The sequence below is a fragment of the Octodon degus genome, unplaced genomic scaffold, assembly GCF_000260255.1.
Source record: "Octodon degus isolate 3935 unplaced genomic scaffold, OctDeg1.0 scaffold00127, whole genome shotgun sequence".
Taxonomy (NCBI): domain Eukaryota; kingdom Metazoa; phylum Chordata; class Mammalia; order Rodentia; family Octodontidae; genus Octodon; species Octodon degus.
The window spans coordinates 2,526,221-2,542,539 of NW_004524703.1; the positions used below are offsets into that span (position 1 = coordinate 2,526,221).

Sequence of the window (16,319 nt, forward strand, 5' to 3'; positions counted from 1 at the left end):
CAGCAATTAACCACTAAGAAGAATATATGCAGTGTATTATTTGTTGAAACTGTACTTCCGATTTGATTTGAAACTGTCTCATTGCTGTTTATCAATAAAACTTTGAAAAAAAAACAAAAACAAAAACACAAAACGTACTTACTGCCAGTCGCTGCACAATTTCCCGTACATCTTCAGCACAGTTATCCACTGAGGACAGAAGGATACATTCTCCCCTTTCATAAAATACTTTGATGCTCATTAATCCAGATGTCCACCCAATAACATCTCTGCAGGAACAGTTAAACACAACATTCTTGGACTCCTTTTCAATCAACATTATGAACTCATTGGAAATCCCAAGAAGACACTCGATGTCCGCAGACTGGCCGAAGTCCCGGGCCACCACGTGCCACATGATGGCCCCAATGCTGAACAGATGGGCGTCCTTCCTAGGCTTCACTCTCTCCTTCTTCTTTGCACCCAGGGTGATGAAGCTGAATTTAGCAGAAGTGTCCACGGTGGCAGTTGTGACGAAATTCTCTGCCAGGTCTTTCAAGTATTCTTGCCTTGTCCGAGTGGCCATTGCTCGAAACTTTTCTGATTTATGGGCTGCATTCTCTGCATTGATTACTTTGGCTAATAGGAAGTCCCGAAACACTGCTGACTTTGGAAAAGTTACACCTTTGGGAATTGGGGGACCAAATGGTGGCACATCCTTTGACCTGGAAACTCCAACACTGGGAAAGAGAAAAGAAGATGAGATGGGCCACAGCTATTGGACAGAGCCCAGCTCTGTAGGCTCCTCTTTCCTGATCTCGAACACCACTGATAAGGCATTTCCAAAAACTAGAAGGACTCTATTGGCAATTTCATTTGAGTCTCACTACTGTTAAGTTAGTGACCATAATTCTTAAATCTAGTGACGACATCTCAGAAGATTTGCATATGCTATTTTCTGCACAGGAAAAATAATGCAAAGCACATAAGATCTATACTGGTTTAAAAATATTCCTCCCCCCTGTAATTTCATAAAAACCAGAAAACTTAAGAGAAATAAAAGTAAATAGATCATTAAGATACTTCTTTTGTGCTAGTGGGTCAGCTCATGATACAAGCAAAAAGGTAGAAATCAATTAAAAATACTAGAAATAACAGATACTAAAACAATACTGAATAAAAATAAAGCTCTCGGAGACAGTGAGATAGCTCAACAGTGTATACACCAGCCTGGCAAGTACAAGGTCTTGAGTTCGATCTCTGGTACAAAAGAGAGAGAGAGAGAGAGAGAGAGAGAGAGAGAGAGAGAGAGAGAGAGAGAGAGAGAGAGAGAGAGAGAGAGAGAAAAGAAAGCACTAGGCCTAGGTATCCAATCCACTCTAAAGGTTCATCTTAGATTATTCTCCTTAACTGCTGCTCACTAGGTGAGAACGCAGAAGAAAAAGTCAACTTACTATGTCTGCACCTCTGTTACCTATTTTAAGCATACAGTCTGTATAGCATGGATCAGTTGGGGTGAACTCTAACATGAGTACTGCAGCAGGCTCTGTCATCAGTGAAAGCTCTGAAAGGCTCACCACCACTGGCCTGGCTGCTGTACTGTTCCAAACAGCCTTCTCTTACAGTAGTCCTGCAGGCAGGCCAGTGCCCTAAGTGCAAGGAGGTACCCAAGAATCACTGCAGAGGAGACTATGCAGTTCAGCTGCTGGGGGGCTCCAGGCCTACCACCACGGGACCAGAGACTCAATGTATGGACACCACCTAGACTGGGAGGGGACACTGCACTGGGAACCAGTTTCAGATGGGTGGAAACGGGTACCATGCGACATGTGGATGGATCTCTCAGCATGCAAGGTGTGCTCTGCAGTCCTCACCGACCACGGTCCCCACAAAGACCCTAGTACTGTTGCCTGGGCCCATAGACAGCTGGATTGGCAACGACTGCGGTAAGATGAGGATATAAGAAAGCAACTTTTTTGTTGGTTGGTTGGTTGGTTGGTACTGCAAACTGAACTCAGGGTCTATTCTCTGAGCTGTATCTCTAGCCCTTTTTTATGTTTTACTTTGTGACAAGGTCTTGCTAAGTCATTCTTAGCAAGAATGACTTGGGTATGAACTTGTGATCTTCTTGCCTCAGCCTCCCACAGTGCTGGGGTTACAGATGTGCACCACCATACCCATTTTTTGCCAACATACCCAGCTTCACAACCACATTCTGAAATAGGTACTATAATCCTAAATTTTAAGAAAAGGTGCTAAACGCAAAACAAAACGAAACAAAACAAAACCTCCCACAAAGCCCACAGCAAGCAAGAAATCTGGACTCAGTCTTGGAGCCAAGATGGGCTCTTGCCCACAGCCATGTAGTATGTATGCTCAGTAGTTCTTGCTGAAGCAGAGATGAGATGGGGTAAAGACTAGGAGCAAGAATGGCTCAGGATGCCAAATCACAGAAAGCCCGTGACAGCAGAAGCAAGTGTCTACCTTGGTCTCAGCAGGCCTGAGCAGGGAGTATTTCTAGGACCACTGATGAGAAGGAATCCTTTACCACTGTACTGGCTTCTTCAAGGGGAGAAAGATATTGAGGGCCACCTCGGCCAGTTCTGGGCAGAAAGAAAATGCTATGGCATTGTCCAGGCAAATTTAGTTTTTCAGGAGGAAAGAGATAATCTAACCCTCCCAAATGCCAGACATTTTTTTCTCTAAGTGATCAGATATGAATTAACTGGAACACTACAAGATGAAAAGGGACACTTGGAAGATAAAGGCCTCCTGGCAGATGGCAGGAGGAGGCCAGTGGGCTGGACTCACCTGTAGCAGACGTTCTCTGTGCAGGGGTTGTGTACCCGCACAATGACAAAGACGTGCTGGAAGTGGGAACGGATGCTCCTCGGGGTGAATGGGAGTGCTCCGGGCTCCTGGAAGACTACAGTGACGATATCATTTCCAATGTGCCTCTTCCTCAGAAGCTGTGTCAGAGGGAAACACACACAGGTGACCAATTTTTCCCACACACAACCCATGGAATACATCTGCAGCAAGAACAGCAACTGTCATCTGGGTGGACAAGACACTCAAGCTAATTAACTGAAACCTGGCCTTCTAATGCAATCCAGAAGCAGAGTTCCATCAGGTTAATGGTCAGAAAACTCAATGCCTTGCAGCCATATGTATAAACCACCAGTCAGACAGGAGATAAAGGACCCACAGCAGTCACATCTTAAGGACGCCTTTGTTTTTAACAGCATGGATTGATTAGTACATATGAATGGGGCTCAGTGACATTTCTATACATGTATATAGCACGCACTTAACAAATCCAACCTCTCACAGGGCATGGTGGTATGCCTATAATCCCAGCACTCTGGGAGACTGAGGCAGGATGACTGTAAATGTGAACCCAGCCTGAGTAATTTATTAAGACACTGTCAGCAAAACAAAATCACTGGGGATGAAGGGTTCAATCCCTAGTACAACACATAAAACAAAAATCCCAATCTCCCTTTTCTATCTCTCCCCCTCCTAACTCCCCCTTCTCTTCCAAATCTAGTAATTGCTATCCTACTTTCGGGTCAACTTTCTGAAATCAGTATCTGTAAGAACGCGTATGGCACTTGTCTTTCTCTGTCTCGCTTAACCTATATGTTCCAGTTCCATCCCTTTTGCTACAAATGACAGAATATCGCTCTCCTTTATGGGCGATGCTCTGCTGTGTATTTATGACACATATTCTTTATCCATTCATCTGCTCATGGACAACTAGGTTGATTCTGTATCATGGCTACTGTGAACATTAACACAACAACAATCACAGTACTCCCATCTTTGACAGTACTTCTTTCAAGAATGTGCCCTCACTCAAACTCACTGGTGACAACTCAGGTGTTGGCAGAGATCCACTTCAGCTGAACAAAGGCCACATCTTGCTCCCCGTCGCGCCCAGGCCTATTTCTATGACCCTAGTTGTCCTCTATCCTTCGAGAGGTAGCCTACTACTTCTGCATCAGGCCTCAGCCTCCAAGGCTAGAGATACTGTGTCCTGCTGAGGTTGTAGGGTTTTGCTTTGTTTGTTTTTTTTGTCTTTTGAGACAGGAATTCATTATGCAGTTCAGGCTGGCCTTGAACTCATTTTTGTAGCTCTGGCTGGCCTCAAACATGACCAATCCTCCTGTCTCAGCCTCCTGAGTGCTGTGATTGCAGCATGTGCCACCTCACCCAGCCCTTGATGTCGGGTTTCTGGTTCCCAACTGCACGCTCAGCACAGAGCAGCATGCTCAGCACAGAGCTGCACTCAGTATACCTTAGTAAATGAATGAAAGAACGAGACCGGTTTTCATTTACTGATGTGTGGCGCTGCACTTCAAACCTGTGAGAGCTGCCCTCCCTCCTGTACATCCATTTACAGGCAAGGCTCTGTAAGCTCCCACAGGTGAAGGGAGGCGGGGCATGCTCAGAAAGACTGAGATTCAGTCCCTCACACAAACCTCTGGGCTCCCACGACCAGTGTGAACTCGGCACCACAAGCACAAGCGAGTGAAAACAGACAACTGTGACTTGGTTTTAACATACACAGTCATACTCATAGGAGCTGATGATGTCACTGCAGGGAGGGAATGAGCTCAGGCAGTAAATCTCTTTATTAGTACCAACAAAGACAATGACCAGGCCTTTAAATTTATTTGGCACCACACAGCATATTTCACTATAAAGAGCATCAAGTTCATTTTAAAACCTTTTAAATCCAGATACAAAAAGGATTTCATTGTCAGGCCCCTGACTTGTGTGATTCTACATGATAAAAGGCCTCGCACATTGAGATTGAAATGTTCCTTCCTTCTGAGCTTTCCACAGGCCAGTGAAATCACTGATTCATATCCCGGACAACACCTCCTTGGATCCCCACATTAAAGTTATGAACATATAAAAGTCCCTGTAGTGTATAAGTGAAGTTTTGAAACTTATTAATATATAACAATACTGATCCAATAAATCACCTCATTTAAATGTGTGGTTTTAAACAAAACCTTGCTAGATCTTTAAAATATACCCGATAAAATGAATGTAAGTGGATTACTGAAAGCTGTAGTTGGCAAAGACGGTCTGTATTTTTTCAGTAACTGAAAGCTATGATTCATGTCTTGTACCAGGAAAAGGAAAAGTCAAGAGCCAATGAGTAGTTATGCTAAAGCCATGCCTAACACATCCACTGTAGGTGTCAGCACACATGTAAGCTGCCCACGCAGGAATTCAGAGTGACCAGTGGAAGATGGATGGAGCTCAGAGAGGGAAAGGCCCAGCAGGGCCTCTGCACGAGCCATCAAGGGAGGCAGTGCTGCTCTGCAGGGGCCCAGCAGGCCCCTGGTGTGCAATCCCTGTGATAGTCACTGGTCAGCTGCCCCTACCTGATTTCCCTTGCTCCTTCAGAATGGGCTTTGCACTTCCTGAAGAAAACTTTAAGGTCAGTTACCGTGACTACAGGTCACAATGCTTAGGTCCTTTTCTCAGCATATTTTGCTTTGTAAAATAAAGTTAAAAAAAAAAAAAAGTCCAGTTACTTTTACAATGGTCACACAATGCACTACATTGTGGAGAAAAATATAAAGTGATAGGGAGATATATAGAATAAATTCAAAAGTTTTTTAAGGACTATAAAATACTGAAAATGTTGTTTGTTAGCAAAATTCTCAAGTTTGCTTAGAGACTAAAGAAAAAAAATCTCAAAAGTTAACAAATATTCTTTATTGTTTTTAAGAGTTTGCCAAACAAGGTAACTGCATAAACTTTGTTAATGTTTTCTTCAGCAAGGATTCCATGTCTGTCTCCCTGCTCAGTGAGACCCTCTAGAATCAGTACGAAGGCCACAGGAGAGGGGCAGCCAGCCATGACCAGCCTGGCAGCTCGCATGGTGCGCCTCGTAGAGACCGAATGAATGGCGTCTTCTTGGGCTCACTTCTTGTACGCATGTGAATTAGATAACACTTTCCCCTATGCTGCAGATAGAACCAGTGTAGTGTCTTCAACTGCAACAGTGCATTAATAAAATTGTACTTGACAGATTTAGACACAGTCCTAACAAAGCTACAACACTCAATTCAAACTGTGAAACAAGAATGCATTCTTGTGATGAAGAAGATGAAAGCCGAGTCTTCACTCAGATCTGGGGCAGAGGCACGCACACTGCAGAACAGCAACCCTGGGGCTGAGACTCAGTTCTTCATACAAACCCCAGGCCTCCCAAGACCAGGGGAACTTGGCACAACAATCACAAGTGAGTGAGAATAGACAACTGGGAGACCGTTACACTTGCATCAGAAATGGCACAATGTTGCAGCAGCTTGGTTCTACTACCTTATGGGTAAATTCCTTTTCCATTTTAATCACAGCAAGGAGGAAACCGTCCATTCTGCAACTCATCCTAGGGGAGGGCAGCCCGCACAGCATGTGTGAGAAGCAGCTTTTGGGAGTGACAGAGAAGCTGCATCTGGGGCTGGGGAGGCTGGTGTCTGGGGACATTCTCCGGAGAAAGGAGCTCTATAGTCCACAAAAAGCAGCCACAAATTTCCCTTCCTGGTTCCTGGGTTCAGATCTAAAGCCCATCAACAGGAGCAGGGATGCTTGCTTCAGGTCTGTGAGCTCGTCACCCACCCCTAACCTTGTAGACAGCCACCTGACCTACTAATGAACATCGGGTTCTACCTGGTCACATGGAGGTCAGCTTCTCCTCCCTTAGGGACATCATCCATACAATGTGCTCTTACACATGTTCATGGCTACATGTGTGTACATGTAGTGCACACACATACACATACACATACACACACACACACACACCCTGGTGTACCCTATACTTAAGAATCCATTCCAGTGGTTAGAATTCTGTCCTGATTCTTGGTTTTTTATGGAAAAAGTGAACATAGAATGTGTTTAATGAGGAAAAGAAGGGGCACCCTACATGCATCACCACCTAAACACAAAAGATCTGAAATTACGGAAGGAAAGGCTTATGTGCTTTCTGCAAAAACAATGAATGTTAGTTAATGGTTCTTATCTCAAATCAGTAAGAGCATGTCAAATTCATTACTGTTTCAAAGATTCATCACTGATTTACCATTTATACACCCATACTATTGTACCATGGAAATGTACAAACTCACTAACCAATGCTGAACATTTTATAAATGGAAAAATAGAAATAAGCCAAGAAGGTAGATTCTCAATGGCTTGCAAAGTTAAGAGAAAGACAGACTGATGGAGAGGTAAATACAGAATCTCTGTCTTGACTCTGAGCAATACCAATTAAAAGCAGCAAAAGCCTCATGCTCTGGTATAAAGCCACTTTCCTACTTGTGATCTGAGACTAAAGCTCATCACTAAAAGCCCAACAAGTATTTTACCTTGACAAAATATTTCACAGTATTCTTCACAGACGAACCCAAATATGGCAAGATCTGCTTAAATTCAAGTACCACTTAGAGCTGGAGATATAGCTCTGCAGCATAAGCACCTGTCTGGCAAGTGCAGGGTCCCAAGTTCAAGCCCCAATAAAAAAAAAAGCACTTAGCTATACTATTCACAGTTCCCTAGCAGTATCAACCCAGGACCCAGGGACATACACAAATCCCCTCCAGGCAGGGCTGGCTTCTAATGGCTCGTACTGACATGGACAAAGAGGCCCAGGACTAGTAAGCCATGTACTACTGCCTCTGTGGGATCAAGTCCACAGGAGCAGTGTCTCAGGAACCTGGACTGGCCTCACTCCTGAGGTCTGCCATCCTCCATGCCCTTTTTAAGCAGAGCAGCTTGAACTTTGCCCATGCATAAAAAGAAAAATGGTAGTATGTGTCAGCTACCATGGTGTAAAAGGCCACCCTTGCCAGAGTCAAGTTTAAAGCTGCCCTGTGAAGGTCTTTCCTGGATGAAAACCCATGATGGCTGAACGATGACTCTATCTACAGAAGGCGGGCACACGGGGAGATTGCCTAGGGCCAGTGGACGGGCCATGGGACAAGTCTGGGCCCAAGTCCAGAATGCCAGTGCTCCCAGAAGGCCCTCTGTCCCCTTGCTAGGTGGAACTTCTGCCTAGCGGGGGAGGCATTCCACAGACTAAACTTGTGCAACAGTTGGGCAAAGGGCTCTAAAATTTTTAATGCATCTTGGAATCAGCTTTCATCTTATTACAAGAACAAACAGCAGAAATCAGACCTGATGTGGACAAGTCTAGGCCAGTTAAGTAGTCAAAATCACGATGGTGCTAATGAGGCCAAGGGCCGGGGCCCCCCCTTGCCTGTGTGTCAGCCAGCAACAGGTGCGAAGTCCTATGGCCTCAAACCGCACCCACGACCCCAGCTCATCACTATGGATACTGGGCCTCTGTGGGAACACGTGGGCGTGGGTGGGGCTGGGGAAGAATCAGGCAGTCAGTACCACCCATAATAAATTCGGCAAGAACATGTCTAAGACTATAAAGTGGCACACAGAACATTCTGGTAACAACCCACTATTTGTAAAATAATTTATTAAATGTCAGGGTAACAATTTCCTGGAATTACTCATAAAGTTAGTCTCTTACTTTCTTAACCATTCAAACCTTAGCTTTTATAAATATTTAAGAATAGGAACAGAAAAATAAGACGCAAATTAAATTATACCAGTCTCTACAGCTAATGAATTGTGAAAGAACTAAAATGGATTGAGTACTTTGTGCCTAGCACTGAGTCACACTTACTAACTTCTACTATTTGCAGGAAGGACTACTGAGAAAGGTCAGTCCACTTATCTGTCATTCAACAAGCGAAGACTGCTGGCCCATCACAGGCTGCGCACAGTTCTAGGCATGGACTCTTGGTGAAGGGAGAAAAAGGAGAAGCTTAGTGAAACCTCCCCAGGCCACCAAGCTAATGGCTGGGTGTCAAATCCTGAGTCTGGTTCACAGCCCTTCCCTCACATCTGCTATAGCCTGCTGAAGCTATTCTTGACCTAGAGGAAGAATGCCTCAAACATGGCCCCTGAACGTGGAACTGTCCAGGCAGACAGAACCTAAGCATCCCCACTGCAGAGCCATGGGTGGCACTCTGGGCACTGCACCCTCCTTCTGTTCTGGCCACCCCAGAATCCTTCTTGCTGCAGTGGACTCTGGACCACATCCCCATCCTGCAACTCTCAAGCTCCTCCAGAGACTGAAGGCCTCAGCCAGGCCACAGGTGAGAAAACTGGACCAGGTAGAGACCAAGTCTGCAGACTCATTTCATGCTCTCCTCCCTGTTTCCTTCTCTCGAGCTGTGTGCTCACGCATGGCATCTGCAGGACCCACACAGGATCACTCCTACTCCACGAGAAACACAAAATGCCTTTACCATTTCCCACCTCTCGGCTGTCTGCTCAGCTTAGGTTGCCCCGGCCTCTCAGTCAGAAACAAGAGGTGAACTAAAGGCATTAGGCTATAAAATGTGTCACATAAACATCAAGGATTTTTTATCTTTACAGGGATTTTTTTCTTATGGTCACCCATTTGGGAAGCTGAAATATCCCCTCCCTACTTGCATCTCCACTTCTGGGCTTTTCATGTTTTTTCTGTGCAGAATTTTTCAAGAATAGTTTAGAGAACACCACTGTACACAGAATTACCACACAATGAAAGAGGGAGGAAAAGCCAGTGTTGAGTTCTAGGAACAGCAGACTTTACCACAAGTGGAAACCTGGGGCCAGTTCAGCCGGCAGTCCACTGACTGCAGTACGTAGTTAGAGCCCTCGGACCTCGGTCAGGAGTTGCTGGCTGCACTTCCACCCCAGGCTGACAGATTCTCTTGGCCTGGGCAGGCCCAATTTGTTTCTGAGAACCAGCTCCCAGAATTTAATTACTCAACAATTTACAACTGGGCAGCTGGTCTGGTCTAAATCAAGCTCCTTAATACCCAATGAATCTGTCCAGCATTATTCCAAATACATTTTTTAAATGCTAAACATTCTTTAAGTTTAATCATACACAAATGTATAAATAATCTACAGATTATAATTTTGTCTCATATAAAATACACAGATATGGAATCTAGAGTCCTATCATCTGAAGATGGTTAAGAACCATGATTACTAGAAAACAAAGAAAAAGTTTAGGAAGGCCAAGGGATAGAAGTAAACATTAGGTAGAAAATGGCAAGAAAACCCAGCTAGTGATTACCATAACAGAGGAGCCACTGTTGGCAGAAGAGCTTGGGGAGTCAGTCTGAGATCCCTCTCATCCCAGCTAGAAGATCTATGGTGCTTCCTTCTACCAGTGACAGAAGAGGCAGGCAGCCTCTTTCTTCTTTAGGAAAAATGCTAACTTTGATGACAGAATTTCACAAGTGTTTTAAAGACAAGAAATGAGAAAATTCTCTGGAGCAGTTAGTCTTTATACATTGGACAAATTCCTGTCAATGAACTCCTCTGCTCTCCCTGGTTTGATTTACTCAGAGCAAATGAGGAACAAGGAGGCAGTATCAGAAGACTGCAGCAAACTTGGTCTTAACTCTGCGTTTACCCAAACACAGTCATATCCCGCCAGTTAAGGCAGGCTCCAAATCAGATCCTAGTACAGGGCAAGCCTGCCTGGTAGTGACCTTCAGAGACTCGCCACCCTCAGCTTTCAGTCTGCTGCCGGCACACTGCAGAGCCCACACCTTCTAAGCAAGCTGGTGTGGAGCACTCCCCTCCCCCAGGCCCTCCATACCCCTAACCAGGTCCTTTTCTGTACCAAACAATCTTCAAAGTGCTCTCAAGCTCACAGAGCAGACAGGACACTGTAACTATTTCCAGCATACGATACCTAAAAGATTTGGAAAACAACTTGCTCAACCCATCTGAAGGGACTGAGGAAAAGGGGAGGGATGGAAAAATAAAAAAGAACTGGGTTCCCCCCACGATGAATGTGACTGCTACGTACTGCAAACATGCACTAAGTTATCTCTAGTAAGTGATCTTTCATTTTATGTTTAATGCATCATTCAAGTTTTCATATGTCCGTAGCTCTTCACAAGTGGCTGCATTCAAAGTCTGGGCACAGTGATATCTTTTCCTCTAAAAGGGTCAATACATTGTAGTTAATAAATCTAATTAAAACAATGAAAGCGGAACAAGGAAGAATAGCTGAGAATGGCCCCAGCGACAACTATAAATAGTAGTCTATAAATAAGTCATTTATCCACATGCAGAAATTCAAGTTGGGTCTACGCAGTTAGGCTTTTGGATTTCTCTTAAGATTTTGCCCAGCAAGCAATAAGGGTAAGCACAGAAGTGCTTTCAGGTTTTATAATAAGCAAAAACTTCAGTAATACTTGCTGGCGAGCCCAAATGATAAAAGAGTAAAACGCTATTAATTCAATTTGAGAAAACACAGTCACAAGGGTGGTGCGGGGCCAGGAAGACCTACCTGTTGCCTGTTGTTTGGCATGTAGGGAAGCAGGGTCGACACGTGGAACATGAGCTCATAGTCTTTGTATGTGGTATACAGGGAATGGGTTCCTGTGGAATCCGCTGAAAGCCAAAATTACAAAAGCACGTTAGGCAACACTTAGAAGGTATTTCTATAAAAGGTGAGCCAGCTGCAAAACACACGCGCGCACTGTGACCTTGAGTCTCCAGGGGCCTCTCCGGCTCCCCTCAGCCCAGCTTCTACCCACTTCCGCCCAAGGCTGTGGCCAAGGCTCTCTGCTCCTCCGACAGAATGTGTGGGTTCCTCCTGGTTTTCTTCTGTTCTTAACTTGTGGTGTGGACTCAAAACCCACCCAGGGACTCTTGCCCGCAGCCTACAGGCAAGCAGAGGGGAGAGGACCTGTGCGTGTTTGCAAGTGGTTTTCAGTCATTTTATGGCCTGTGATCTTACAGGAAAATGGATCAGAACCGATACAATATGGAAACAGGGACGACAAATATTATTTTAAAATGTCTTTCTGAAGTGTATAAGTATTTTACTTCTTTCACCAAAAAATGCAGCGGCAATACATGTGGAAACTAAGGAGGAGGCCAGCTGTGCTCTCACGCTGCAGCTGCTGCACTGACACGTCTTCTACACAGCAACATCTCAGCCCTGCTCAGTACAGAGCTGTGCATCGTTTTGAAAGCAAACTGACTCCTTGCAAATTCAAAATCCCCCTGTGCTGCCTCGGCGCACCCCAGACACACAGCTGAGTGACTAGGAAGGTCTTCAGTAATATATCTAGAATAAAATTTCAGGCCACTTCGCATAGGATAAATAAAGCAAAGACACACAGAAATTGAAGACACACAAGAAATTTGGAACTTCCCTCCTTAATTCTTGGTCTATATAAAGGCTTACTTTCCCCCCTTTTAAAGCGGGGGGGGGGGGAAGGCATTTGCCATAATTTATTCTACTGTGTGCTGGGGAAGTCTCTAGTTATTTGGGGTAATTTGGGATATATTTAGTCAGAAAATTTAAATGTTTGTTTTAAAACACGTATTTAACATTCATGAACCTTTATCTCTTTTGCATCCTGTTGTATGTCTTTCTTTGTAAAATTTATTTGTGATTCAGAGATAGTGTTGAACATTCTGTGGAAGAAACATCACACAGTCCTCACGTGCCCTGGAAAGGCACTCCAGGCAGCACCTTCACAATGGCAAGAGCACCTGCAGTGGTCCCTTGCAGATGTGCACAAAGGACCTCAAAGACGGTCACACCAGATACTCATCTAATAAGCAGTACACCTATCTGTCCTAAAATAAAGGAATTCTTCCTTTTGGGTATTCATTAAACACATATCTGTTACTTTCATAAGACTTTTTAGAAAACAATAGTCTATTTTAACTCTCTTGACTCAGAATTTGGAATAAATGTGGCAAGGAAGTGATCACAGTCTTAATGAACGATAAGCATGCCACAGCCTAGCCATAAGCACCTGGCTCACTGGCCACCAAACAGAAGGTTGGTGACAAAATAGCTAGAACCCATGACAGCCATTCTAGCACTTGCACCATAGTGGTCAGGATCCAGGAAGAGAAACACTCTCCAGAAATAACTTTCATATTAGGAAAATGCCATGAAAGAACATACTGTGTGTGTGTGTCAGAGGCACTTCGCAAGTGGTGGTCTTAAGTTATCTATCCTAAGCAGCACTAAAAGGGGCCTTTCTGAAAAGTAAATGTTCTGAAGGTTAAGGTTTTTATCTTAAATGGCAACATAGCAATGACCTAAGCAACATCCAGGGGGATAATTTCTTAGTGGCCAAGTCTTCCGTTCCTATTCTATTTGTTTTGTGCAAACAGTCCCCCCCCTCTTTTTTTTTTTTTTTTGAGCTGGCAGGTACTATAATCCATACCCTGAACTTTTCTTTTCAGGTACCCAAGGCTTATATTTGACCCACATCCCAAGAGCAGAGTTAAAATTACAATTAGAACCCAACTATCCTAAATTTTAGAAGGAAGGTTTTCACATGTCAAATCCACAAAACAACTAATTTCTATTAGAATATTTAAAAAATGCTTAATTCTTCAACCCTTTTCTTCAAAGACGTGCCATACTTCTCTGTAACTCACAGAATTCCTTGCTCTTAAAGATCCGTGCCTCCTTAACCTATCCAAATCTGGTTTCTTAGGTTCCTACCTCCTTGAGTAGCCTGTGTCAAGGACATGTCCCCAGTCATGCCAAACTGAAGACGATGTCAGCCTGTGCAAAGGAGAGTGCTTGGATTAACTATGCTCCACTTGTCTAGGTCCCATAGGCCAGAAGTCCTGCCTACGACGTCCTGGCAGTGCAGTCCAGTGGGGACCGAGGATGTACACTGAGCAGCAGGAGCTCAAGTCCTCAGCTGCTCCTCAGAAAAGGTTGCCAGGCAGCACGGCAACCCTAGCAGGTAAGCTGTGGTTTGTAGCAACAGGGAATGTGAAAAAGAAGGAAAGCAGGAAAGGTGTCATGGATCTGTCTTAAAGTGACCATCCAGACGCTGGGTGCCACCAGCTCTTTCCCTAGTCTCCACGTGTCTGTGACACAACCAATAAATACTCAACAATGGACTCGGCTGTGAGTCAACACGACTGCCTGGCACTGTGAGTGAACATCAGCCTTCAGGAGCAGGTCTGAAAACAGGACTGACTATAGGCACTCCTCTCACCAGGTCAGAGTATCAATGGCAATCCCGCATCGACCACACAGTGAGGCAGGGCCCTCAGGGAGCAGATCACCCCCCTGCAGCCCTGCCTGGGCAGTACTGGTGCTCCCACAGGGAAACTTCCTGTGTCACCTCTTAGGTAACCAGTTGTCTCAGATATTCTTTTCATTGAAAGAACAGGGATTAATTCCTTGGTAAATAGCAGAATTTCCCCCAAATTCTCAAAATTATGCTGCCTTGGTATCTGAGGTGTTAACATCAACTAAATGATAGCACAAAGGGATACAGAATTTATGAGGACTATGAAGAAGAATGCAATTATGTGAATGGAGATACTGCTGAAACTGGAAGCCACGGCACAGAGATGGCCATGTTTTGAACTGGGCCTTCAGTCTGGTATCTGAGAGCTGACGTATATCTGACTCAAGGGGCCTGACTCAGGTCCTTGGTGACGAGGATATGTCAGTCTCCAATTCATTGGTCCAACCCCTAGTTATTATTGTGAATTCAGAAATAAACAAAATGAGCCTAGTAGTATGTGTGCATGAGGTTATTTTTGAGTCTCTTGGATAAATATAGGGCTTGTCCTGGGTATACTGAAACCAGGGTCACCAAAACAGGGGAGGCTAAGAAAAGAAGAAAGATTCAAAAAGATTTTCTAAAAGCACCAGGGAATCTCTGCCAGAGTTCAAAGAGAAAAACCATGGCCCTCTTGAGCTCATGACATGAGCACACTGTAAACACACAGCTCTTTAAAAAATGCTTCCTCTGCTTATCCGAGGACATCTATACCTGTTTTCATATAAGCCAGAAGGCTGCTCCCTGGTCAGGATAAGGAGGGCATGTGAGCACTTGCTCAGACTTCCATGGTACGCCCACCTTTGGAGACATAAACTTGTGTGCATCAAGCTTACTTTTATTATCCAGCTGAGCGCGGTATTTACTGAATCCTTTCAGCCGTACTCTCTGGCCCAAGAGATCAAGGAATTCTTCAAAAGCTGGTCCTGCTGTCTCATTGTTGTACATTTCTTCTTCCGTGCTCTGGCCTGCTTTGCAATAAAGGATCCCAATCTTGTGCTGAAAGCTTAGCTGAAAAGGGGAGGGAGGAAATGTAATTACTTGGCAAAGTATACAGACACGCTAACTTCCAGTAAAATTCAAAGTATAGAAGCTTAGAACTCTTCTCCGGAAAGCATGCCAGACCAATTCCCACAAGCAAATAAGCAAAATGTGAGTGAGCATCATTCTATAAAATGCTACAAATAAGGAGCCCAGAAACCCTAAAATATAGCTGGAGAAGTATCAGAAACTCTAGGAAATAAAATGCATGGCTAGAGGCATGTAGGAGTTGCCCGGTTTCCCAAAGACAAGTGGGTTCTCAGGTTCAGGCATCTACTTAAAAAAGTATAACTGTGAGAAATACTTAATCTTATAGCTACATAGAGTAAATAGGAATATCATTTAAGTTTGGAAGAAGAAAAGGCCATGAACCTTAAAGTTTTTCTTCTCTGGTTCTAATGCCTCTTTCTTCTTTGATTTATCTCAACATTTATAGAAATATGTATGACCGTAAGGAAACAAATCAAATTAAGGTCTGGTAAGGAAAGAACCCCAGTGGAAATTGTGATATATGTGCATAAATAGAAAAATGCTGTTTCCATAAAAGTAACTTTAGTCATACAATTACAATCATTTCTCACATTTTTTATTATCCTGAAAACATCTGCTAAAGACACAACATGTCATAGAAAGTTATAATAAAAATGGAAGAGCCCCTGCTGTACTCCTATGCACCAGTTAATCCCGTGTCCCACTGGAAGCGATGGGGCATCCTCCAGAGGCCAGGGATAAACAGGTTCCAATTTTACAGCATTCTCATTTTGCCCTAAAAGAACTGCGTCTCCTTTATGCAATCAGAGCTCTTTATCTTACCACCAGCAATCTGAACTATGGAGCTGACAGATTTTCAGACACCATGGATTCCCTGAAGAAATCAATCTATAACACTGTTTGCTTTTATTACTGAGATGTAAAATACAGCCTTTAATCAAAATTCATAGCTGCCTATTGCAGCAAAGTAAGGCAAAATGATACTCACTTCCCTTGAGCAGCAACACAATATCAATACCTAGTGGCAGCAACACTGCAAGAAGGACTGCCATGGCCTAGGCAGCCTCTGCAGGCCAGGCCGCCTCAAAGCTTGAGAGGTCAAAATCTGTGTAATCTCTTTTCCTCCTTGTT

The 16,319-nt window shown here is 44.1% G+C and overlaps 1 protein-coding gene across 5 annotated transcripts in view; it reads right to left on the minus strand.

Moving 5' to 3' along the window:
• The window catches only part of Sipa1l2 (signal induced proliferation associated 1 like 2), a 179,676-nt gene that overhangs the window by 52,181 nt on the left and 111,176 nt on the right, over positions 1 to 16,319 (minus strand). For all 5 annotated transcript variants that reach the window (XM_023700841.1, XM_004640829.2, XM_023700839.1 and 2 more), the window contains exons 5-8: positions 14,993 to 15,167; positions 11,384 to 11,487; positions 2,791 to 2,948; positions 143 to 719 (exon numbers count right to left, since the gene is read on the minus strand). In XM_023700841.1, the coding sequence (XP_023556609.1) occupies positions 143 to 719; positions 2,791 to 2,948; positions 11,384 to 11,487; positions 14,993 to 15,167 (1,014 nt within the window). The remainder of the gene's footprint in view (positions 1 to 142; positions 720 to 2,790; positions 2,949 to 11,383; positions 11,488 to 14,992; positions 15,168 to 16,319) is intronic.